This window comes from Apostichopus japonicus, chromosome 10 (assembly GCF_037975245.1).
Source record: "Apostichopus japonicus isolate 1M-3 chromosome 10, ASM3797524v1, whole genome shotgun sequence".
In the NCBI taxonomy this organism is placed as follows: domain Eukaryota; kingdom Metazoa; phylum Echinodermata; class Holothuroidea; order Aspidochirotida; family Stichopodidae; genus Apostichopus; species Apostichopus japonicus.
The window spans coordinates 797,030-824,719 of record NC_092570.1 but is presented as its reverse complement, the minus strand read 5'-3'; the positions used below and the strand labels follow the sequence as shown (position 1 = coordinate 824,719).

The 27,690-nt window shown below is 37.3% G+C and overlaps 2 protein-coding genes and 1 long non-coding RNA gene across 6 annotated transcripts in view; 2 read left to right on the top strand and 1 right to left on the bottom strand.

The window, feature by feature from the left end:
- The window catches only part of LOC139974698 (beta-2 adrenergic receptor-like), a 32,337-nt gene extending 6,378 nt beyond the window's left edge, over positions 1–25,959 (top strand). Inside the window, exons 1-2 of one of the 4 annotated variants that reach the window (XM_071982023.1) lie at positions 11,930–12,254; positions 23,001–25,959. In XM_071982023.1, the coding sequence (XP_071838124.1) occupies positions 23,029–24,138 (1,110 nt within the window). In that variant the 5' untranslated portion in view covers positions 11,930–12,254; positions 23,001–23,028 and the 3' untranslated portion in view covers positions 24,139–25,959. Of the gene's footprint in view, positions 1–11,929; positions 12,255–13,162; positions 13,970–18,934; positions 19,271–23,000 lie in introns of those variants that run through there. The other 3 variants (XM_071982024.1, XM_071982022.1, XM_071982021.1) reach the window with 3 other exon arrangements.
- LOC139975032 (galanin receptor type 1-like) lies at positions 303–4,156 on the top strand. Its single transcript, XM_071982638.1, has one exon. The coding sequence runs from the start codon at positions 2,320–2,322 to the stop codon at positions 3,460–3,462; it is 1,143 nt and encodes a 380-aa protein (XP_071838739.1). The 5' UTR covers positions 303–2,319; the 3' UTR covers positions 3,463–4,156.
- Positions 6,756–11,135, bottom strand: LOC139974899 (uncharacterized). The gene is made up of 3 exons (XR_011795586.1): positions 10,785–11,135; positions 9,667–9,962; positions 6,756–8,520 (listed from the first exon to the last, which is right to left on the bottom strand). It is a non-coding gene; the product is annotated as an uncharacterized lncRNA (long non-coding RNA).
- Positions 25,960–27,690: the final 1,731 nt, after the last annotated feature.

Here is a 27,690-nt window from a genome sequence, read left to right as displayed (position 1 = left end):
GTCCATCCTCTATACATTTGAGTTTACACTAGCTCCTACACACGATGGACTTCTCGGAAAAGTACGGTAGGCTTTATTAAAAATTAATCTTCAGTCATTGATTTATGTTATTAATGCAACTATTATATATAGCCTCAGTCAGAAATTCCACAATAGAGTAAAAATATCACAGAACAATGGTTCATATCAATAATGATGACCCAGTTTTGTCCTACATTTGTATAGATAGACCCATCTAAGTCCATTTCATCACAGCCTTCGGTGGTGTACTTTATATACGTCGACCGGAAAACGAAGAATATTTTAATTGTAGCAACAACAACTGAAGACAGCAGTGAGCATTGTTGTGATTGGTTTGTACATACAAGAGCGGGTATACGTACAGGAAATAGTCTGTATTTGAGATTCATGTAATCAAATTTTAATAACCAACATAATTGCAAGCGGTATTAACTCACTGCGGACCGATGCGTGCCGTATTCCTGCATAGAGGCAAAACCAAGAGCTAAAAATAGTATATAATATAGCAAGCCTCTTGATTACAGTATCGCTGGTCAACTATAAGTATAATATAATATAATAAAAGGGAAAAGCATATCTTGCGTGACTTGAATATAAATCGACTGCGGATTACAATTCATGCCGCATTGTTTGCTGCGGAGGAGGATTTCATTTGACGGGGGAAGATCATAACTTGTGGTTCATTATATCACAGATTTGAGTGAAGAAACATATATTGGACGGGAAATTTGTTTTCTGCGGATCCAGGGACGAAAACTTGACTTTATCAGAATAATTTAGATATATTTTTTATCAAATTGAATGTCATCTATTCTGGATGTATAGCTATGTCACGGCGCCGAGAAAAAATAACCGAACGTTTGGGTTAAAACCGAAAAGTGTGATTTAAAATGCAATTCTTGTGCATGTTTTTCTCTTTGAGATATTTATCGCTATGGTCACGGTTGGATTATGTACCGTTATTTGGTATTTAAAGTTGTAGGATGCCGCGGGCCAGAAATTAATTCGAATATATAGCCACATATAATAGCAGTGTTTGAGGACGAATCAAAATTGAGAGAGACTTTTCAGTCGCGTGCGAGGAGATTAATATCAGTGGTATAGTTGTTATTATTATGATTTTTTTGTGTTACAGTTTGCCGATGGTAACGGTAGTGATACAAAGGATAAACATTTCATAAATGGTGTCAATAAATCACTTTTTCTAATTTGAATTTTACAGTCTTAGAATTGTTTTGGGGTCAATGACGAACTAGTGAATATCTTGCTTAAACTTGTGTAATCGCTTTAGTCAGTTACCGGCAGAGGAAACGAGGAACTCATAGAAATACATAACACACTTTAGATTACTATTTTTTTTTTTTTGGATGGCTACTGTGAAGCTCTGTTAAAAATGTAAGTGTTTGTTTTCAACATGCAACGTACAGAGTAACTTTTCGACATTTTCAGCACTTGTTATAAGGCTCAGTGGCGTGCATAGTTTGTAGATATGTGATTTCTCGACGCTTAATTTAGGCAAGAGATCAGACATTGTTTATGTCTTGTTGTACCGATAAATCGAACAATGTGTAGTGCCTAGGTCGGTGAAGTGCTTTATTTAGCATACGGCCTTGAGTGTCCGCATTTTCGATCAGTCTAAAAATTGTGGGACGACTTTTCTTTTGGCTTGCTGGATTTAGAGATAAAATCTTTCGCGAGCCGAATTTTGCAAGCGGAGAGGCGATTGAGAATCTCTGCTCATACGTCCATTTCAAAGTATTTTTTGTTAAGATTGCGTGAGGAGAACACTACATTGGGAGGGAGAGACGCTCTCGAGAATAGCCGCGAGTAAAATTAATAGTCAGTGTAGAACGTGTCGAGAGATTGTTATTAACAGTTAACTGTAGCAAAAATGATTTACTGATGAATTGCATGTTGAGATCTGTCGAGACCAACGTTTGCAACGAGATTATATTTGTGCAGTGTGACAGGTCACGTCATCGACGTTATTTTCAAGCAATAATATTTATGTGGCGGACCCAAAATATATTGAATCATTTTACTTCGGAATTAACTTTGATATGAATTGACAACAATCAATTATATTAACGTTAGTATGTTTATACTGCTTTCTTGTTTATCCTATTTTCCTATTTCGGACCTTGGAAGGTGGAAATTTATTGATGGTTATAACGAAGATGTAAACACCGATTTACCGATTTAAACCGCGATTATATTCCCCGGTATACATGACGATTATATTCGGTGTGATATAAGTCTGTAAGCGGTGACTATTGGCCTTACAACAACAACTTGAAAATGTCGGAGAATTCTTTCCCGACGACACAACCTGGAATGGACAATCCACCAGCATTAAGTGTCAGTGATATTATAACCGTAACTATATACTCGGTAATCGGGATTATCGGTGTTATAGGCAATTTGTTGGTTCTAATTGTTTTCCGGCTACTCAAATCTAGAAAGAGTCAAGTTAACTCCTTCATTTTAAATCAAGCTTTGGCGGATTTTACTACATCTTTATTGCTCATAACATTTGGATTGACTCGCATAATTCGTCATCAAATTAATCACACTGGCGGTTTCGGTGAATTTCTTTGCCGGTTCTGGTGGTCAAGGTTTTTCGTCTTTTCCTGCTTTGCTGTATCGACGTTCAATTTAACCGCCATGTCGGTAGAACGGTTTATAGCTGTAGTACTACCCTTAAAGTATCCTTTCATTTTCACAAAACGTAGGACATATTCAATAATTCTAGTAGTTTGGCTAATTGCACCTGGCATGCAATGGGTTTTCCCAATTGCATTATACGAACTGGATAAAGAGACAAACTCGTGCGAGTTTCAGGCCTCCTGGTCATTCCAAGTAGCTGGCGCTATTTCAGGTGTTTTTCTCTTTCTTTGGGAATACTTTGTGCCGGTTACCTTCATGTTGATCGCTTACATCTCTATATTAAAGACACTGAAACGAAAAGAAGTACAGATTCAAGGACTGAGTCAACCCAAAACAGAGAATACTCCATCGGCCCAAACTGCCAGTTCTGTGCTACCAACAAGACAGAAAGGCATTCGGTTTAACGTTGAGAACGACTCAAATGATGATAAACGCACTAAAGCACCAAAGCCAAAAGCGACGTCGGCTCAAGTGAGACGACGCAACGTTACCATTACGTTATTCATAATGTTTCTCGTATACGTCATTTGTTGGACACCTAATCAATTGACATTTCTTCAGTTTAATCTTGGGGGCGCTCTCGACTTCAATGGTGCGTGGTACCATATAACCGTGTTCATGGCGTTCTTGAACACCTGTGTCAATCCAATTATTTATGCCCTCAAACACAAACAATTTCAGAAGGGAATGAAGGAAATCTTCCGTTGCTATGGTAACAGGGTCGACCAATCGAGTATACTCTCGAATTCCGTTTCTGGAACAGCAGTGGACTAGTGTCACTTTTGCGTGCTAACTTCAAACTGGATCTACATGATGTCATTGTATCTTCCCAGCTGCTTTAACAATATATTTAGACATTGATAATAAATCAAATATAACTATAAACAATCTTCTCTCTGGTAACGGATCGTTTTATGTTTTACAAAAGAGCAGAGAAATTTATTCAGTTAGAAGTATATTCGAAGCAGTAACATCAGGGTTACAAACGTAGGGCTCATTTATCATTTTCTATGTAGTTGACCATTGTTCTTTTAATTATAAATTTTATGTTTTATATAAAACGAAAAGATTACTTTGAAGATTTTTATAGTTGCAATTAACTCTGTTAATACTGTAACGCCTCTTCATCAAGTAAATACATATGTGGAGTTGTGGACAAAGAGTATATACATTCTGTTCCATCACAATGTGGTCACGACAAATGTTTCAAAATCCGAGCGTTTATGCGAAAGTGTTTAAGGACGGAAAATGGGGGTCGATGCCCCCAGTCCCTCCTGCAGTACCTTTGAAGGTCAATGATGCAAAAACCGAAAGGAAAAAAGGCTGGATTTTTGCCAGATTTAGAGAGGACTTTCTCTCTCTCCCCTACCGAGGAAGAGATATTCCTTCTTTATCAGGGGTTATAGGAACCTTTTTATGGGGGGTTGGGAGGGGTGGGGAGATATCTCTATATATTGTATATAAGTCCCGCTTATTGACACCCAACCCTCATAAAATCCTGAGGACACCAATCCGGTCCCACTACAATTGGTATGTAGTATGTACTTAACGTCCTAACGTACAATAAGTCTCATAATCAGAATTATGTCGAGGAATCTGCACATGAAACTATCATTTGTGCAGAAACAAAAACATCTCGTATATTCATATCACCACTTTATCTATGTAATGAGAGCACGAGAAAACTGACACGCGCCAATCAAAACAACCATTTAGTCGATTTGAGCATTTATTGATAGCTAAGTGCACTGAAAACATCATCTCAATGTTACGTTAAGTGGTAATGGTCTGTCAAATTACATCATTTGCAAATCTAACGCCGAATTATGTTTTCTGCTTCTTGAAATTCGTAAGTAATTTTGAAACTCATCTCGTTGAAGTGTTTTCGCTGTTCTGGATTTTCCAACTCATTTCATTCTCAAATATATATATTGTTGATCTTTACTTATTTACTCTATATCTGTCATATATACCATTTGCTCCACATTCATGTCTTATTTACGGCTTGGCTTGCCTATAAAAAGTGGTAATTCTGAGGTGCACTCTTTGCAATCATAACACGCCCCCATTGACAGTTACAAAAATCATTTGCAAAGCATTAAGTTATCATTTACGCTAATCAATATTATATTGTGCTATACAAGTGTCAATACATTAGTCAGTAAATCTACATCTTAAAATTTAGTGACGTCAAACCTGGGCCAATGGATACGGTACTTCATTAAATGAGGTCGAAAATAGGTAGTAATTGTTTTAAGTATCGTGCTTGATTCAATGCGTGAATAAAGAAAATGAAATCAAGTTCAGTCAAACGAGTTTGTTTTGACACAATTGCGGACATGCACGCACAACTGGTGCACGTATATATTGAATGAAGACGATATACGGAGTGTGGGGTGGGGTGGGGTGGGAGGAGGTGGGGAGGAGGCAATGAAGAGAGACGTTAAATAAATGAGAGTTGCACGAACCCTTGAGCATTCAACATGTTTTTTGTCAGTCTCGGTCTCTACAAATGTATATAGTTCTCATGATTGCATTGCCTTTTATATATATTTTCAGAATTTAAATAATTTGCTGCTACAGTTTATAAGAGATAACTAAACAGCGAGTGAATATATTTAAAGACAGGAAGATATATTCACTGAGACACAAGAGTACAATGGTAACATGGATTACTTTGTAAATAAGTTTGTATAGATCTGTGTCAAGTAAATTAGTAAAGATTTACTATACTGACCTATCCCGACAGCTGTCAAAATAACCACTTGTAAAAGTGAGGTCGCTCTTCCCCTTCTCCGTTCAGAGCCGTACATAGTCACGGCTCTGCCTCCGTTGAGAGCCAAATACAAGTGCACAGGCAACGGCTCTGCCTTCGTTCAAAGAGAATGTGTAAAAGTAAGTTGGCCTGACGTTTCGATCCGAGCAGGATCTTCTTCAACTGCTAAATGACAAGTAACAGTAACAGAAGGGACAAACACACGCACAGAATACAGATAGGTTAATGAGCATGGTGAACCTTTGAAGAAGATCCTGCTAGGATCGAAACGTCAGGCCAACTTACTTTTACACATTCTCTTACACAGGCTCTCTAGGGATAAGCAGTTTGCTAACAGTTTTATTTATTTTGATTTCGTTCAAAGAGTTTAGTCCTAGCAATCACAATACTCCCCCCTCCCTTGTCTCTATCCCACCCTCTCCCGACCCCTTCCCCACCCGTGAATAACCGCAACATATACAAATAAATTATTTGAAAAGTATTCTTTTGTTGAAAGTTAAAGAAACATAAATAAAATTGACCTCTGGTTGAAATATTTAAGAACAAAATGCAATTAAAAGGTGTTTTCTTTTCTTCTTGAAAACATTCCGATACTGATATTTGTGATACGTAATGCACATGGCATCCATTTTGTCGGGAAGCCACATTTGAGGTAACTTTGTCCCCCTCCCCAAAGATACATATCCCAACGCTCATCGCACTCATCGTGTGCCCCTCCCGCACATTTACCTTTAGTCGATTCGTTCATAGTTTCGGTAAAAGGTAAGCGTCAATCAGCTCAATCTTCCTTGGTATCGCCGAGAGTTTAAAGGCTACCGTACTTTGAGGTAGAGCACAAGTTCTTGGAATATTTGCATGGAGCAAATAAAGTACTCAACTAATTGACGCACACAAGTCCGTGGTGAAATTTCCAGGCGTTACTGTATGAATTGTATACCTTTACCGATATCCACCTCTGTTTGGGTAAATATGTTCTACCTATTGATAAAGCAAACTTGTTTATGAGGAAAGTTCTGACGAATGCTGAATTTGTAATTTAAGCCGCCTTTAAGCAAGTAAAGATCATAAGCATAGACCCCAAATTTAATATCGCTAAAAAGTTTTCCAAAAATAATTCCCTTGTGGCTCTGAGTTTTTCTTATCCTTTTCTTTCCACTGACGATCAGGACTATTAAAATATACTAAATTTTATGTCTCGGTGTGAATAATCACATTGTAATTTGAAGAAACATAGGTTTTGAAATTTGATACCGTGACCACTATGAGAGTTTATAGCATGTTTTTAGGCCGTCTTTCATGTGCCAAAAAAGTGCTTAGTTTTTGGATTTTGCTCAATTTTTTAGGGAATACTTGATTTGAGTGAAAATGAGTACAATTTGATATAAGGTTTGGTTTTCTGTTTGTTGGCAGCGACCAAATGTGCACACGGCTGTGCCAAGAACCAAAATGGCGGCTAGCTGCCCATATACTGCCATGATGAATTTGGAAGTTTTTTTTAATAGCCAGGGTGGAAGAGTAGAGTAATATAAAACAATCCCTATGGAGGGTCTTTTGGAGAACAAAAAGCCCACCAAATTTGACATTTGTCCAATGCTGACTGGGGGAACAATTAACAGAAAACCAAATAGAGGGCGCCCTTTACTCGTTGATTAGACTTTTTTGAGAAAATCTACCGACCTGTTTAAGAAACAATACAGAGGTTGTATGTAATAATTTATGACTGAAAGTTACATAAACATGTGAAATATGGTATCATAGAATATTCAATGCTATTATGATGACTTCAGAAAGTATTGCTGTTGCCAAGGTAACCAAACATTTTGTTGTTTTTGAGGATTGACCAGAAGGAACTTAAGCTGTGATATCTCTATATCTACTTGAGCTCTGACCTCGAACCTTGATAGGAATGTATTATTCTTGATTGAGACCAGTTTCATTACAACTTTTCTTTGGTTTCTGTGGTATAAATAGATTTCTGGTGGTCAGAAATTCATGATACACTGGCTTCAGCTTTCTGTATAAATTATAGGGCATATTGTAACGTTAAGTCAGTCTAAGATTCGGGGTATTGGGGGGGGGGGGGGTTGGTGCCTGAATATTCCCTACTGAGGACTGGTGGTGGTATGGAAACAAATGCGGCTTCGATGGCAATATGTTACTAACGATGAGCCTTGAACCTCGCTATTACATGCAAAGAATATACCACATAGATTAAAGAGTAGAGAGGGAGCGCTGAGATTTTGCAATCTATTACTATAATCAGCCACGGTGCAAACAATACATCGGCAGGAAGCCCTCAATAATAGGTAGAAAACATGCACTAAAACAAAATGGTCACAAACGAGGTCTCAATACCGAAATAGAGTCCTATAACTATACATACAATAGTGTATGAAAGACGAATACAAAACAGATACAAGTACGACCACAATGATCGGAGCCAGGGCTACTACCGGACCAAACGATTCAGAACGGGAGCGAAGACTGATGCACAGTCTGATCCAGCTGAGTTGATGAACAAACGTCACATGACCTGTAATACTTATGTCACTGTCCGCATCGAAAGCACATGTGGCTGAAAACAGTGACATGTAGCCTAGATAATAGGTCGACTGATATGATGACCAACTGGCAGCTAAAACACATCAACTGTATGTACTTTTGGTCAAACGAAGTGGGAAGTTGGTTTTTTATTAGAATTAATATTTTTCATCAATGTGCATTTCTGTATGTACACCAATGTATATCCCCACTAATTTTTCACACTTGTTTCACTTATGTAATTATATTTCACATTTGAAAGCAACAAAAACATGGGGTACTTGCAAATAGATGATACTTTTTTAAGCAATTTGATGATGACTCTGGAAATAAATTATAATTGCAAGTTAGTTAGATTTGCTAAAGGCCTTCCTTCATATTATAGAATATACACTCCTCTGGTAGCACATTCTGTGACCTTGATGAGGAAGAAGCCAACTTTGATGATCAGAGGAGTTGTTTTTCCAGAGGTTCATCAATTTCTGTTTGGTGATCTTCAATAGAGGTATCTAGATCTGAAATCAAATTAAAAAAATGTAAAACAATTAAAATCCCTCAGGATACCTCCTCTATCTGAAAGTGACATACAGTTGCTTTGTTGGGTTGATATGTTTTTTGTGTGTGACATTCCTATGTTGAGTTGGAACAATTCCTTTTCAGAGATGTCTGTGAGTGACAGCTTTTCTCACATTTTATGTGGGCCCAACAGACACTGACTGTTTGTTGCACAGAAAATTATTTTTGTCTTAGAAATGACAGCATGACACATAGCACAGTGAAGCCTCACTCAATTTGGAAAACATACAAATGATCTTTATCAATTTCAAATTATGCCTTTCTGCTAACAGATTAAAGCTAAAATGATGATTGAACATCTTTTTTTGTTGATAGTCATAACAAGCTAGCCTCATTTTAAAATTCATAAATGATAACAAGATGTCTAATGGTCTTATCTTCCTTCATTTCACCTAATGTTTTCAAAATTCATATCAAACTGCACTGCAGGTTTTCTAACAATTCTTCAATTCCCAATTTCATGTGTAGTCAGATAAACTCATTTCACAAAATCATGCCTTAGAGGCAACTACCGTCAAGACAGGATATCTAAATACCAGGATCAGGCATAAAAAGAACATTTGGGAATAAAACAATAAAAGGCCCTTTTTGCTCACACTAAATCTTCTAGAAATCTGCAGTACTTATTTACCACGTATTCACATACCAATGTAAATTCAAGCAGTTCAATTACATTGTATGCAAGGGGAAATGAGCTTTTAAAGTTCCAACAAGTGAATTGATCCAAGAAGTGTTACATCACATCATTAAAACAATTTGTTTGTGTTCATTGACATGTTTCTGTATTTCATTACTGTTTAAAGGTAGTCTGTATTAGCCCCAAATTATAGCATGCTATAATTTAGAAGTACAAGTTTTTAAAAAATTGTTCCCTGTGGGTCTTTACTTTCCAATTTGTTCTTACACATACTACATGAGCACACAAGATGACTGAATGTCCTGGTGAAGTAATTTTCCTCCAGGGTGGTAATAAAAAAGTTAAAGAATTTGAACCAAAAGTTACCATATTTGAAAATGAGGCATATTTGGGATCAATACAGCATACCTATAACTCATAATAAAATGCATTTTGACAAACTTCTTACCTTCAAGTGCTTTATGTTGAGGTAATTTCATCTGTCGTTTCTTTGCTCTGATAATATCTGTTTTGTTGGTAAAAGCCGCATAGCAATCACGATGGTAGAAGATGTCCTCAAAGCTGTCAGGCAGTTCTTTGCAGGTGGATAGAACTTTGTGAGCAACATCACACTGTGGGCCAGATAATTTGCACCATTCCTCAGCACTGGCAATAACTTTAGACCAACTGATTGGGGTGAACCTTGTTAATGGCCCAATCTTCCCAGCACAATGGACTGCACATTAGTGAGAAGTTATCATCAAACTGTTAGAGAAAATAGCAAAATAAAACAAAAAGCTGGAACTTTACTAGTTCACACATTCATAACCATAGCTAGTTGATATGGAGTAGTGAGGCACAGTGGCTGCTCTCCTGGTGCAATCCACTTGAACAGATCCTAGTGTTATGGTACTTTGCAAAACCTTGGTTGTTTTATCAAAACGTCTTTGTCTCTTATTGACTTGTGCAGAGCCTAGCCCTATTGCATCTAATGTACAGTTACAGTAATTACAATTATAAATCAAGCAAATTGGGCAAAAGGATAAGTCTAGCATCTATGCCAGTAGGCTAATCATTAGGGTTAGTCTGAGCAAGTATACCATCTACGATCTAACGTCACCATCAGTCAAGTAGGCCCATGCCAAGGATAGTTCTGATTATTTATTATGTTAAAACTAAATAGGAGCAACAACTAACATTAGGCGTAGGCCTACGCCAATACAAATTGATACGAAAGTCAACCCTGCTCATTGCAGCAATTCCTCGATTAGAAATCTAGGCATAAACAACATTGGATGTACCAAAGTTAAATCGTCCGTATTATGAGGACATCATAAACCGGCCAAGCATAGGCATAGCCTATATTGTTTGCTAAGTCTAATGTCAACGAAGACATTGGTCAGGCAGATATATAATGTAGGCTAATGCAATATCGCTATCCCAACCGGCGTTAGGCGTTACAACTTTGCAGCGTAGGCCTACGTACTTAATCAACAGAAATTTCGATCTCATTTGCCTACAATATCATACAAGTGTACACATATATTTTACGACTTTTTTCTGCGTCTACAGTTATTCTATTCTTACCTTTGTCAAAACGTTTTCTGATCATTTGGACTGCCATCTCCGATTGGAGCAATGGATGGGCTACAGGCTCTATATGCAGACAGTGCGTGATCTAGGCTAGCTACAGTAGATGTAAACAAAATAAGTTCGGGCCGGGTCAAAAGGTCACGAGAAGCAGCCTTATGATTGGTCAGCTGCTCAAAATCAGGCATGTCCCATAATCAATTAAAATACTACAGTTTCACTGCATTTTTAGAGTAATGTGCAACAATCGTGTTGTTGGCATAGCAAATTATGAATCTCGTGATTATTCTCCGCATTTTAAGCTACAGTAACACCATTCCCCTGAAAAATTGAGCAAAGGAAGCGAAAAGCAAGCCATGGAAGACGGCCTATTTGGGACAATCCAAATATTGGCCTATACCTGCTGTGTGTCTTCAAGTGTTTGTCTTTCGTGATTGAATCAGTTATCTGGAGGGGTATATGCATTGGTCTAGTAGGCGTAAGAATGATGAGAGAGGGGTGGGGGAGGGGAGAAGGCAGCTGCAGGTGGTCACAGAGCCACCGTAGTCCAAGGTCAATTATGGGTGCGCGGACATTCAGGATAAAGAATAATTCATTCTCATTTTCAAAATATTTCTAATGAAATATGGCATAATTGTCCTGGAAGTTTCGACAGGCTGACCTTTGTAGCCACTGAGTAGAGGTACAGTTTTCTGATGCTCTCCGTCGGTTTTCAGCAAGGAAGGAGAGCCTTAAGAAACCATTAACTGAAGTGGAGACCACATTTAGATTTTCGGATGCTGGACGACCCAAATCAAAACGTGACTATTTGTACATCAAAATTATAATCCACGAAATGTCACACACTCTATATGAACTGTCCATAATCTGATCTAATCCATGGTTAAATGAAAGGTTGACATTTAAGAGGGTGACGTCACCTTTTATGGCTGAACACGAAGCGTCGATATAGGGCATCACTTTAATTGATAAGGTAAAGTCATTTCCTCTCTTACCAACGAAATAATTCAAACAAACTAAGCACGGTTAAGTTCGACGGTTTAAGCTTCAGGAAGTCCAAAAACTCAATTGTTGACAGAAAGGACGGCTGTTCAAACTAGTCTAACACACGATCAGACTGTCGTGTGGAATTATAGAGTACGGATATCAGAGATAAAAGTCACGTAGGAAATATGAAATCATTTTGATTGGAATGACAATTCAGAAGCATTTAATACATAGCAGACGTTCCGTCCTCGATTTTATGCGTGTGTATGCCATTTAGCTGAGAAGCAGAGAGTCGATTCAAAGATTAGTTCGACGTTAAATCTATGTAAGACATCGTATTAACTTATGAAATGGAAATTACTTTGAGTTCTTAAATTCCGGGAAATGTAAAGTTTTCTTTATGTTTTTTGGCGAAAAAGAAAGAAAGACAGGAGAAGAGAGTAAGTTGTAAAGAATTGGGAACGAATTATTAACTACCAGGTAAGTTGTTAAGTATAGGCTATAATATTTTATGAGTTTTTTTTATACATTATGACAAATTGATTTTCTTTTGGAATATGCATAATGGTGCATTAAATCTGGTTCTTACTGTATTTATAACGTTAAGTCTCACGTTGCCATATATATATATATATATATAAATATATATATATATATATATATATATATATATATATATATATATATATATATATATATATATATATATATATATATATATACAGAGGCGTATCCAGGGGGGGCGCAACAGGCGCGCGCCCCCCCCCCCCCCTATTGGCCGTCACCAAAAAAAAAATGTTTAGCCAAAAAAAAAAATTGATGACGACCTTTATGTGGAAAATCCCTAGTGGAAAATCCTGGATACGCCCCTGTATATATATATATATATATATATATATATATATATATATATATATATATATATATATATATATATATATATATATATATATATATATATATATATATATATATATATATATATATATATATATATTGAAAATCCAGAACAGTGAAAAAACTTCCAGCCTCCACCGGGATTCGAACCAGCTTTATTCGCGGACACCCGAACCACTAGGCTATGGACGCTGATTGGAAGGTCGTAATTCTACTGTAGGCGTTGATATATATTATGTTTATTATTATTATCACACACACACACACACACATACACACACACACATATATATATATATTTATATATATATATATATATATATATATATATATATATATCTATATTTATATATATATCTATATATATATATATATATATATATATATATATACATATATATATATATATATATATATATATACATATATATATATATATATATATATATATATATATATATATATATATATATATATATATATATACCCTTCCACCCACTTTATTTTTCTTGCGATTTCGTATTACAAAGCTTGTTTCTGTAACCGTAAATTACGGATAATATCTTCCAATTTATATGTCATGGAAACGAGTCTTCTTACACACACTTTCGTCTAACTAGAATGTTTTTCTATCAAAATTATGAAGGATGCATTCACTAACATGCGGTATATGCCAGATACACGCCGCTGACGTGACAAATCGAAGCGACTCATGTATGTGTCCGGTACCTCATATATTCGACTGAATCAAGATCGGTATATACCAGTTGTCATGGAAACGAATCAGCTAATGAATAACCATCATTTCGGTTTATTGCAATTAGACCGACAGATATATAATGCATTTTAAGTTTGTTATGATGGAGTATGGAATTAGCAAACCTTTTTACTCTGAGAAATTGTGAAGAAGAAAAAGACGAGAAACAGACAATTTCTGTAACTTTTACTGCTAAATACACATTTAGCAGTAAAGTTCTGTTTGCGTTAGTAATTACTGATACCCTTTGCTTATTTGTTCGGTTCATTTTATTGATACAACTTTGTCACTTGCTGCAAACGAGATGGGATCGTGAATTCTTTAATATATTGACAAATTCGAGTATAAAGTGCATTGGATGAAGAGGGAAAAAACAGTTTAACGAATGACGTCTGGCGAAGTTGTGAATTCTATGGTTTCTTTGTTTAAATGTTTAAATTTGCGAAAAGTATATATTACTGATTATTATGTTCACTTTGTGAGAGTATTCAGTTCGGATGCATGTCGTTCAACTCACTGGATCGCCATTGAATCTTTCAAGGTAAGAATATCGTTTCTGACGATGAGTGACGTTTTAGCTTCTAAAACAAGTGAATAATTTTAGTCGAAACAAGATCATTGGTTCACGTTCGAGATAATAAAGTGAAGAGTATTACATGCCTTGTAATAATAATCGTTGTGATGTGGACGCTTTCTAGGGTCATCCTTGATTCTGGTTGGTATTGTTAGAGCAGATGATTGTAGTAAGAGGTCAATGATTCATTCGGTGAAGGGGTGTGGTAGGTGCAATATGGGGCATATACCACTTAGCTGTTTCACAACTAATTACATTATAACGAGTGATACAATCGGTGGGGGTGAGGGGGTTGGTAAAGGGTAGGTGTTGGTAAATGGGAACTCGGGTTGGTAATAGGGGTGGCGGCTACGAATTACCTGTTTAACAACTAATTATGCAATTTACCGAATGATGCTTTCTGGGAGATTGCCAGGTGCATGAGTTGGGGGTGAGGGGGATGGGGGGGGGGGTGGGAGGGGTAGGCTGAGACATGTTCTCCTAAGCTATACCAATGTACCGAACGCACAGTGCCTTAATACTGTATTCACAAAGTATGAAGAATAAAATGGATCATCAAAATGGAATCTATACATGAAAACAGACGACGTCATTTAATAACCAACGTTACGTATTAATATTGTATATTGCACTGTCTGTCAGATTCTCTAAAACCAGTTAATGTGATGAAAGTGGTTCCTTACTAACACATAAGAAGCTAACAAACAAACAACTATTTAGTACGGAAGCGTATAAATGCCGTAACATTAAATAGAGAGCCATTAGACATCAAAAATGGTTCGATTATTCTATCTAACATACAAACCATCGGCTCAGCTCCTCAGTATAGCAGCACAAAATCAATAGAAAGACAAATGTTTATGGCCTCAGATAACTGGATATATGTGTACAATATATTACAAATGATGTCATATGGAGACTACACTATTGCAGTTTGTGATACTTTCAGGATGTTTAGTTAATAACTTGCCTGCAGTTAAGTTATATTTTTAATTAATAAAATGATGGATTCATATTGACATTTACGTCTGGGCTGATGATCCGAATTTTACAATTGATTTAGCCAAAAATTTAGCATTTTCGTGGAAAGTTAAATATCTTGAAAACCCCCAAATATCCTGCAAAAAACGAAAAAAATCCTTACCAGTGTCGTTATGTTATTTTCAAATTGTAAACTGTGATATAGCCTATAAACACAAACTTTAATTCGTCCTTAAAGGGCACCTCGTGTGTATCACAATATTTTGCTTTTTTAATTCCCCATCTTATTTTTGCAATTTCTACAAAGGGCACTAGTGCGTTTCACGTCAACATAAAGAACTTTATTTGGTCACGTGATCTTATCAAATCTCATAAACTTCGAGTTAATAATGCATTTTAATTGATATGATAGTGACTTGTTTGCTGCCATCGTCATGACAACCGATCAAACCGCCACCTTTCTACTCGTGTGATGCTGCGATACCTAGCAACGAGGTGTACGCATATCGAGGTAACCCATGACCATCGGCGACGCTGAGTTGCTTCATGCTAAATAAGTGTACTTTATCGCCTGTGTTACTATTAGTCTATCATTTGAAAAGGTTAGTTAATTAATTATTTGATGGAGAAGCAATTCATTTTATTTTCTTGAATCGACGGATTTTTATCTAATAATCATTTCAATTTAAGAAAGACTCCCAATTTCAGTTAATTTTGTTTGTTGTTAAATAGTCACCACTTAATTGTTACCAATTTCAGAGTACCATGGTCCTTAAGGTTTTAGTTTTCCCCTTTTCTATTTGTATGGACACTGTCTGTCCATATAGTTGATATCCGAGTGTAAACCAACAAAGAATATTGTGTAACGAGATCTGTCATTAACTTATAACAATGTGTACAGCTGCAACTCATTGTAGGGTTTCCTTTATAAACTAACATAATACCGTTCTGTGGGTGTTGTATCAATATTTTGAAAGTTTCTTACTCAGAACTCCATTTTTTCAATCTAAGGTTACGGTCAATCACTATGAAAATGACAAAATTAATATTAAATAATTGGAGTACGATTTATTAACTTGATGAATGTTGTAAAGGATGACGTGAGACGAAATTTTAATCTTTTGTCATCTTCTGAGAAAACTTAAGGAAACATTTGAGTACTAGTGGAGTTTCTATATATTGATGACTTTTCAGAAAAAGTGTCCAAATGATCACGAATAGTGAGCAATAGCTGAAGAAGACATGTGGGATGTCCTCCTTCCCTTCGAATAATTCAGTCTTTTGTCACAACTAATTTGGACGGACTCAACCCAAAGGATATTGCTGTCATTCTGATCGCCGGAAAGTTTCTTCTGTAGATTGAGTCAAAATCTCGGTCAATTAAAGCATAAGCCCATTGATTAACAGAAAGTATCATCACAGGCTATTGCGTTTTGTACGTTCCAAGGGTCATAATTTCAATGGTGTACAACTTTTGATCTGGTGGGATGGGAGGGGGGGGTCGGAATGGTTGATGGACGGGGGGTCGAGCACGAGGAAGGGCTCCCGGGGACATCATTTTGTCATCAATTTGTCATCGGTCCCATGCACTTTGCGTGTCTTTATTTTTCCTTACCTGTAAGTGTATTATGAAAACGAGAATACGTTATTTTGTATCACTCACTTCCCCGGGCCCACTATAATTGAGCTCGCTCCCCTGGGCTGCAGCCCTCTCTGCCCTTCCCCTCCCGGCAGGGCTGATGGATTGGGGAGTGTGGGGGAGGGGCGAGCCGCCAAGAATTCGCTCGAAATGTGTGCAACAGATTCTTCTAACCGTTGTAGACAAGGGTCAGTTATACAACGAATCTTTTTTTCATTTGGATTGCTTATATCCCCTTTTTTAATTTCCTAAAGAAACCACTTGTGTTAGTTTAGGCCTTCGTACAAAAGTCCGTCTTCATGGAATCTATATCAAACATGGCGATACTTGTTATTATAATTAGCTAAAAATAGGATTACTTTAATTGACTATGATCATTTTCGAAACAAATAGTAGCATTACTATAATGAGATCTTCAATTATACACTTACATTCTTTGATTCTCAGTTAAACTTGAATAAGGACGTAACATCTATAGGATTAAAAACTTTGTTTTTACATCTATGATTGGTTTAACAAACGCACGTCCCTATTAATTAGAGCAACGTGCTGTTAATTGGACTTGGGTAATTAACTTGTGTAATTAACAGTATACAGTCTCCGTTAATATGTATATCTTCTCATACTAATGGTTATGTATAGGTTGTTTTCACCCTGCGTTGATCTACAATATGTCTATATGATCTTTCGAATGATGCAGTTTGCGACGTTAATTGCATATATTGGGGATGAACTTTGCAAAAAATTATCTTAATCTTACAAAAATTATCCAAATTATAGTCGTATAACTCGAGGCTTAATAGCTCAAGAATACCTCTTGAAACGTGTTAACGTAAATCTGTTCTCATATATACGTTCCGTTAACGGTTTAACAGAGCGCGCATATATGCTAGGCTGCACAATTATGTAAATTTGTCATAAGCTGCACGATTCTTAGCTTATTAAAGCAGCAAAGTACACGTGATAAATTAAACGACCATATCTACATGGTTTTGTTTTTATGATTTACGTTTACATCGTTCCAGAATCCGATCCAGGCCGTCTTTAGTTTTCTTTTTCACTTTTCACTTTCTCCATTAAAGTTTTTCTTACCATCCCTCCTCCTTTACTTACGTAAGGGGGGGGGTGGGGGTAAAAATGTACAACTTGCTGGATAATATCCTTGAGAGTTAACCGTAGTACTTCAATGCTAACTTCTGAAAAGAATTTGATATGCAATATATTCTAGATAGGTATATAATAATAATAATAATAATTTATTTTGTAAAGCGTAAAATCCACAAAAGTGCTCTAAAACGCTATGTAACAGCAAATAAGAAATATAAAAATATGACACAAAATATGTAGTAAAAAAAAATATCGTAAAAAAATAAACGTATATCTGCTATGAATATATATTGCAGGCTTTTCTACAGTGTTCATGTTAGTTTGATAAAAATGGAGGTTAAATCATTCACCCAGTATAATATGGGACCGGGGGGGGGGGGGACTCACCCCCTTCTGGCAGTCAATATTACAGAAAACTCCTAGAGTAAAGTACAGAACGATATGTGTAGAGCTACGTGTGTATGATGTACAACCTAAACAGAAGAATATTTTGCAATATTGTCTCTGAAGTAAGCATGTAAGCACCCTCATTTTACAAATATTCCCTCCCCTGACGATATAACACACCACCCCACCCCACCCCACCCCTCTCTCTCTTCCGGTTCAACAATGGCTGGTGTGTCCCTGTACATCCATGCAATAGTAATAGCAATAGAGAGTTTGCGTTCAAGCTGCAAATTGTTCGATTGTCAGAGTTCACCATGATGCTCAATTGGGTGCAATGACACTATAAACTGAGTCGACATATGGCGTCCCGATTATTGTGACGTCATAAATGACCATTTCACTTTGATCGTGCTGTGCTAAAAAGAAAGCGAATCATGACTGACACTTTTTCTAAATGTAATACTTTCTAATCTATTAATATGTAATATATTAATGCTACATAAAACGCAATTTGTAAGAATGATTCTTTAGTTCAATTAAGTCATATACTGCCCATTAATTTAAACGTACAGTACATCTATATTCAACTCATTTGTATAGAGTATCACTTTTAAGGGATTAACTGCAGTGTCTAAGCAGGTTAAAGAATAACTATGAGACTCGTAATGTTTCCGGTTATCAATTGTTGGCTGATTTTACCGTAGATGGAAAACGGAAGTACGAAGTTCTGTCTTTCTTTAAACACAACCTATGACAGCATAGAATGAACACTTATCGCTTAGCTTGCGCTCACTTCATATATATTACAGCAAGCAACACGTAAGTAAGTGGAGATGACATCTTGCTGACATCATAAATTTGATATATATTTGGGGAGAAATGTAAAGAAGAATTTGCATCTTGTGACATCATATCTTGAATATTTGCCTGTTCAGGCGATTGTCTGTCGATCTACATTTAACAAAGGAACCAAAATATTGTTTTGTTTGTACATTTTTCAGCTTCAATTTCTAGCCTACTCATTCGGTGACTTCTTCCTCCTGACTTCAGTTATATCAAGTTTATTTTCGTTTTGGATTGATATTTCTCTTTCTTAGTTTTTGTGGATTATAATTTCATTTTCTTGTCATGGATTTGTCGAAGATCCAAGATAGGTTAGTATATAATTGTTTCTGGTTATACATTCGTATCATTCTGTAAAGAAACATTATAAGAAATATATATATATATGAATGATGAACAATGGATTATTCTATAGAATATTTAAAGGTGCATAAATTATATTAGTCTCCTGTTAACTATAACTGTTATATTATAACAGAATGAAAGTTGAGATATTTTGTTATCAATCAGACTGGTTTATGCCAGTTCAACTTTACAAACTTATATTTGCTACACCACCTTCCAACATGTGATCGTAGGTTTACCTCAAAGTTGTCTCCTTCATGCGACCAACCGCACTTAAATATACAGGTCAGGGGTTTTAATCTGATTTTTTTGGCTTGGTGTGGCTTGGTGTTGGAGATGACTTGGTGTGTAGGATACATTTACAAGCACTGAAAGCATATGATAAAGATTGCTACGGTAGACAAATAATCATCGTGTTCTGTGCAATGTTTTAACATATTATTTGTCAATTGAATTTATATTGTTGGCGTTTGGAAGGAAAGAGAAAAAAAGCGTTAGTGATGTCCACCACAACATATATAGTTCCACCTCACCCCACTGACATCAATTACATGCAATCAAATATTTTGGACACACGTCTATTCATTTCGGTCAAAACTGAATTCTGAGACACATCCCGGCGTCACTTCCGTCTTTGTGTTCTCGCCACTGGTTAGGCAGCTCCAATGAGAGGGTCATAGTTAAACATTGAAAATCCATCTTGCTTCCGGGAACGATGAACGCGTCTGGTTTAATTTATAAAAATACAACAATCTTGGAAATAATTCGACTTATGAGACAAAAATTGGCATTGCAATGATAATCGCCAATGAAGAACACTGTAATCTATACACATAAAATATGATAATTGCATTCTTGTTTCATTTGCCGCTTGTGAGAGTGTGTATGTGCACCTGTTGTATACTCTGAGGACTTGAACAAAGGAATTCCAAGTCCTCAGACGTCATTTCAAAAGAATCACCACGCCCTCAAACGGGTTCTTTTGTTCAGGGGTATTGTTAAGGTTAGGGTACCTGAATTTGAACAATAGTAAAAACAATTGTGTCCTCAGTCTGAATGTCAAATACAACCTGAGGGCGTGTGTGCTTTTCTCTCAAGTTTCCTATTTCTTTTCTTAATAAAAATTAATGTGTTCTCACGTACTTTGTATGTCAATTGACCAGCAAGCTACTGTGTGGATATTTCTGATGGAATTGTTAACACCTAAGCTATATCATAAAACAAGAAGAGAACCAAAATCAACGAATGAAATGTTTAATTCTGTTCGACATTTTGTTTTAGTCTTAGGACACGTAGGCCAATATGTTTATCATCTGTGTTACTAGGGATCTTCACGTGGAGAACAAAATATCCTTATTTAAGGGATTGTTTTTCTTTTCTAGTTCAACACCTCAATTGCCTCCCATATATCTTTTTTATTGTTGTGTTTGCTTCTTTCTTCGCTATTCCTTTGAAAAAAGATGTCCCGGGCGGTCAAATAAAGCCACTCAAAACTATAAACAATAGACAGACCACCGACATTACTGAAGGGGAATGTGAAAGGTTAAAAGACAGAAAAGGATGCAAAAAACGATCAAAACGCAATTTTACTTGATGCATCAAATAAGTTCACAATGTTTTGTCAGATAACGGAGAGAGGGAATTGACCCCCTTACTCCCGGTAATGTCTCTCATATGAAGGCAGAATGTAAGTGTTATTACTTCCTACATATATCTAGTTTATGACCTTTTATTGGTTATTTACTGTTTAACATCATGCTAAACAAATCCGCCATGCATGGAAAGTAGCACGAGGTGACAGTGGTAAGACACAAATATGAGATTTTTCCCCCTTTTTAAAACGACCAAGAATGTTCTATAGCGGTATATAAGAGTTAATGTGTGTGGGAGGGGTGGGGTGGGGTGGGGGGCGGGCAAGGTGGGGCTAGGGCTCCTGTTAGCTTAATTTTGACCTCGATATTTCGCAATAATTTGTTAGCATCTCGTCTTTTTGACATCATGCTCGTATCCCAACACTAAAGGCTGCAAGCATCGTAATCAACACATTGCATTGTCCAATGTACAGTAACTAATATCGCGTATGGTAATGAGTTCGGTGTTTCTAAATATTCATTAGATCGATTTGAAATTGTAAGTTGCTCACTTGACATACATATATCTAATTCTGAGGCGTATCGTACCGGTGCTGAGAAGGGACAACGCCATGGGCCTTATATGGGTCTCGGGCCTACAACTATAAATGGTGTATGCAACTAGTATGCACACAGCACATTACATTTAAAACTGACAGGCCATATGTCCTATCATATCATGATGTCATTGTCATATGTGATATAAGAAGAGGTAGACAGAACTGAATCTCATTGCGCCAATATCGTCTTACAATTGCTCGCTTCGCAAAGGTTTTAGGGGGTCCCATCTAATCCTTGCCACCCCCCCCCACCTCTCTTAGTTAATCGTTCAGCCGCTAATCAACACAATGTGTATTACAAGTATTTAACTGCATCCTAACTCTTCGCTTAGATCACTGAATTGGATCCCTGTCAACCAGCCCTCTTTTTACTTTTCTTTTGAAAGAAATCACAAGTGTGTTTGTGAGTGTGTGGGTGTGTGTGGTGGGGGGGGGGGTGGCAATTAAAACAAAAGGGAATTTTCCCGACATGATAAGATTATATATACAACCTACTGGGGAATGTCCAACTAAAGGAGTAATGCTTACATTTAGCGTTGACATAACTGCACATTGAGAACAAAAAATTAATGTAATCCATTGGATTTTCCCCCTTTTTTTCTCTTTTTTTTTCATAATCGAGTTTACTTGTCTTATCATTTGTATTTAATTACTATGATTCAAGTAGTTCATCTGATTTTGAACAATTGAATTCAATAAATCACCAATTCGTACACATCGAGAGACGTAATTTACACAGCTGTGCTTACGCCTGTGTTCTCTGTATCAGAAACCGTTTATATGGAGTTTGGATTCAGTAGACATTAATTAAACTGCACTGAACTGTCAGTTGAGATGGTCCAATCGAGGTAAAACAATTGGAGAATTGATTCGAACTTATTGGACATTGGATGATGCTGAGTAGATTTTTTAAATTTCAGACAATTTGTTTCTCCTTATTGTGTGTGTCCCACATACCCCGATGGTTATCGCTGTGTGTCTATAGGATTATACCATCGTGTCTGGGTCCAATACATGCATCAATTAAAAACGGAAGCTTCCAAAAAATGTGTCAGAAAATCACGATGTTTATACACAAAAAACATTCGAGACTCAACTAATATTAATAGGTCAAAACAGAAGTCGTTTGCATCATAATCGTCACCGCCATTTTGTAAGATTGTACCGACGAACTCAAAACTGTATTTACTGGGTGGGGGGGGGGGGACCCATCTTTGTGTCTTTGCCCCGTCAGATTGTTATGTGTGGGAGTAGAGCAAAATATCCCTCTGAAATGGATATAATTATTGGAAAGTGATACTATCCGTTATCTTCATGGGTTGGTCTATACAGTTCCACGATATATACTACTGATAATGTCCCGGATGTACTTGATATGTAGTTGAGGAATTGGACTCGTATACAGGCTTAGAGTTAAACAGTACGGGAACGTATACGAGATCAATTTAACAGTCTAAAATAATGTCTTAATATAGCAAATTCATTCTTTATTCATTTCTTTACAGATATAAGTTCATGCCCGAAATATGTTAGATGGCGTTCCAAGACCATATCGAAGTCATGGATAAACCGAAGGAAACCACGGAATATTTTAAACTCGGCGAGATTTTTAGTCTGTCGCTACAATTTTGCGTTGGTGCCATTGGATTCTTAGGGAATATTCTAGTATGCATTGTATTTGGATTTCTAAGATCACGTAAAAGTCAAGTGAACATGTTCCTATTCAATCAAGCTTTGGTGGATCTTTGTACGTCTATTCTGCTTATAGTTTATGGAGCGACCTACATACACGATGCTCGAACGGACTTTCAATCTACAGTTAACCCACCGAGCGAAGAAATGAAGTACACTGACGCAGGCGGACAGTTTCTCTGTCGATTTTGGTGGTCCAGATTTTTCCTCTTTTCAACATTCGCGATTTCATCATATAACCTCTTAGTGATGTCCATCGAACGATATATTGCTGTAAAAAGACCTTTAAATTATTCAAACTTTTTTAACACTAGGACCTGCATGTTTGTCATTTTTACGGTATGGATTTTCCCGCCAATAATGCAATACATTCCTGCAATATTTCAGTATACTTACGCAAACAATTCGTGTACAGAGCGGGAGTCATGGGACCGTTCCGACCAGGTTATCTTTGGGATCTGCTTATTTTGTTGGGAATATTTACTTCCGGTCTCTATAATGGGATATATGTATTTCGTCATTGCTAACACTCTGCGCAAGCGCAAATCAGAAGTCGGGGTGAGCCTTAGCAGAGCCAACGCATCTGTATGTTCCACACAAGCATCTCCTGGTAACAGAATGGCAAGTGCCAACCAATCGACAAATATGCCACCCCGTGGAACCAAGTCGAGTAGGAACACAACGTCGACGTTGTTTATTTTGTTTGCAGTTTTTGTTATATGTTGGACACCGAACCAAGTGACTTTTCTTGCATACAATGTTGGTGGCGACGTGAAAGTTTCGTCAAAGTGGTACCAAGCTACAGTTATTCTTGCGTTCTTAAATTCTTGTATTAATCCTTGTATATATTGCATGAGATTGAAAAAATTCCAGATGGGTCTCAAGTTATTACTAACATGCAAAGCTCGCAACGAAACAATTCTATCGCTAGAATCAACAGTTAGTCGATAGTGTATAACTATCGTACGTTTTGAGAAACAGGACTGGTCAGTTTAACCATCAAAACTACTATAAAACCAGTTCTAGTTCTAAAAAAAAATCGTTGTAATTGTTTACATCCTTCGTTCCTTTGTTATGCCCACGTGACCAACAAAACGCCATTCAATTAACTTTGTTATCGTTTTTATAATTTTCCATATAACTATGTAAATCATTGTATAGCCTCTTCCAAATACAATGAAGACGAAAGTGACAAACATGTACAAAGATGTCAGAATATGGATCTTCGTCAGAGTAAATTGGGAAACTTTATCATCCTGGTCTGTAGGCCTGACGAAAGGGAGGGGAGGGGAGGGTGGGGGGTGGTGTCAAAACAGGTTTTTCTAATTTTCATAATAACTTAAGTAAGGAAATAGTGTGGTTCAAGGAGGAGGTGACACAGTAGTACATCGGAAGTCCCAGTCGGCTACCAGTCGCCCGAGCTGCTGGTGTGATATACGCCTCTTTTGTGGTGGATAATAATTTGTCGTGTTTGGCCTCCCGTGCTGTTTTCATAAGTCTTTTATGGTTTAAAGGTAACATACGCCCATTAAAAGCCCAATTGACTTACACACTAAATCACAAAAGTAATATGGTCTCTAAGTCTAGATAGAAGATCTCATTAGCTAAACGCTACCTATCACCGGATAGCTGACGAGTTGGCCTTTCATGGCATCATCAATTTTTTGTATCATGACCATGCAGTTTTTTGGCTATCCGAGACGGAAGTTTTCGTCACTTGTAAACAAACTTCTTCGCTCGGTAGTAAACAATTTTCGTACGCTGCTCCTGGAAGGCCTAAAGGGGTCCAAAATTGCCGCAATTGACCCAATTTTGTCACCACATGTACTTCCATTCATGCTCTTCAACATGCTAACCACGAAAAAACTAGATTATGATTGATAACAGGTCAAAAAAGATGTTCTCATGTTGCTTTTTGGCACTTTTCCTGAGATAGGAGAACAATCGGACGGATGGATATAGACTCTCATAGGGGTATGCCACCATAAGAGAGAGTTGTGGTTAAATGAGTATGGCAATGTCTTGCGAACTTAGGATCGCAGGTTCACGGTCTATAGGCCCGGTCATTATGTCATTTGCTGGGCAAGGCACTTAATCTCCCTTGGCTTTGTAAATGTGAGTCTACGAGGTAACTTTTAAATATATTTGTGTACACATGTTTGTGGCTGCATTATTCGGGAAGTCGTCGGGGACACCTAGATAAGGCCTACTAAAGTGCCCCAGGAGCAGCTTTGGTGTGAGTGGGTGTGACAAATTATCATATTGGCTTGATATAGTGAAGTCGTCTGTAAAGGCCTGAACCTTGATACAAGATTGTAAACCATCAACTTTAACTTTTATGAATTAATGTATCAAGAGAAATTAAACATGTTACATTAATATTGTTGTCAAACATCTTCTTCGTTGGCTTTCGTGCTATACTATGTACAATACAATGATTGACCAGGAGGCCAACAGCATTAGTGATTCCTTCCCAATTTTTCTTCACAGGGAGTTATCATACTTAATAAAGTGGATCCGCATACCAAATATGAAAGTTGTACTCTTTTAGTTATCTTGTTTACGAAGTTTTTATATATTCACAACGATTGACCTTTAATAACCCTTGACATGTACAGAACGCAGTAATAATCAGAAAGTTCGATTCACATAGCAAGCAGGAAGATTATTCAATCTTTAATTTTACAGTTATACCATGCTTACAAGGTTTTCAAACTTTGACCTCAGTTGACAACAAACGACCTTTGACCTCTGCAGACAATATACTAATTAAGGTGGATTACTATGGGTATGAAATTATTTCAAGGATTATTTTTGGTGTTATCATTTTTACAAGCTTTTTAGACTCAGATTTCTGTTGACCTTACATATGACGGACGTTTAACTTCCGCAGGAAGCAACAGTTCTTGTACTTAATAAGATGGATCCCCATATAAAAAGTATGAAGTTAACACAAACTTTAATTTTGGAGTATCTTGTTTACAAGGTTTTCAGACCGTCAACTTGAGGATCTCGCGGCCAAGTCATTTACCAAACCAGCAAGTCGGGTTTCGCAAGATCTCCCCCTTCAGAAACCATGTTGTTTGTCGCAAAGCAAATCAATATTTTCAAGATGACTCATAATGTTGCTATGGATAATATGTTCAAGCTGTTTACATGCGATGCAGGTTAATGAAACTGGGCGGTAATTACTTGGAAGTGACATGTCACCCTTTTTGAAAATCGTTCAAGACGTTTGCATTTAACCAGTCCTGTGGTAATGAACCTGACGAAATTGATTTCTGATATATTTTCTGAAGTATGGGTGCTACACTTGAAGCTCATTCCTTCAAGCAGGCACATTGTCCGACCCTGATGCTATATTAACTTTGAGGTTCTGGAGCAACTTTTCAACCCCTTTTGTGGTAATTATTAAGTCTGGCATATCAGGAACAGTACTATTCCCCATATTTGGAATAGAAGATACATCTTCTGTGGTGAATACTGAACAAAACTGCCTAATTAAGAGCTTTCCGCTTTCTCCTTAACACGTGGAAGCAATCCTCCCCATGGAAGATAAAGGAGAAATACCAAAGACATCACGACGCGCAGTGCCTTGACATAATTTAAGTTCATTCAACAGGCGCGTATCCAGCGGAGGGGGCGTTGGGGGCGCGCGCCCCCCGGGTAAGAAAAAGAGAGAGAAAAAAAGAGAAGAAAAAAAGGAAAAAAGATGGGAAAAAAGGAAAAAAGAGGGGAAAAAAGAGGAGAAGGAGAGGAAGGAAGGGAAAAGAAAAAGAAGAAGGAGAGAAAAAGGAGAAAAGGAGGGAGTAGAAGATAAACGTCAAGACACCGGGAAGAGGAAGAGGAACAGTGATATCATTACAGCGCTGAACCCTATTATATACACATGGCCGGGTAGCCAGTGACGGATCGAGGATTTCGGAAGGGGCGTGCGCCTCACCCTACCCCTTACACCGACAACTCCATTTTTGACGTTTCCATTTTTCCTCTCCCACTAATGTATCTATATATATATACTATATATGGTCTATCATAACGCGTGTGTGTGTATGGACGCCTTAAACAATTGTGCTATGAAACCAACTGTGGCTGGTCTCGAACTCGACCGAGTCGTCGGGGAACATGGCGCATTTCGGGAATGGGGCGACCGCCGCCCCCCCCCCCCGAGCATATTTTTTTTTATGATATCGCTAGTAAATTCGAAATAGAAAATGCTTAGATGCAACTTACAAGGCACGGGAAGTGTCATTTGCAGCGATCTGGGAGGCATTTTCGGCCAAAATTTTCTTGTACGCTTCGCGCCAACTCGTGGTGGCGCTACGCTTAGTTTGCCTACAGGCTTCGCCCCTCCCTTGGCAAATTATTCGCTACGCGCCTGTTCGAATTTGTAAAGCAAACAGCAGATATCAGCATCATATCAGTGAGCATGAAAATGGCGTTCTAGGATGAACAGCCTCAAAACTGTCTATGTGTGTAGTCAAAGGCGATGGAGCCCAATTT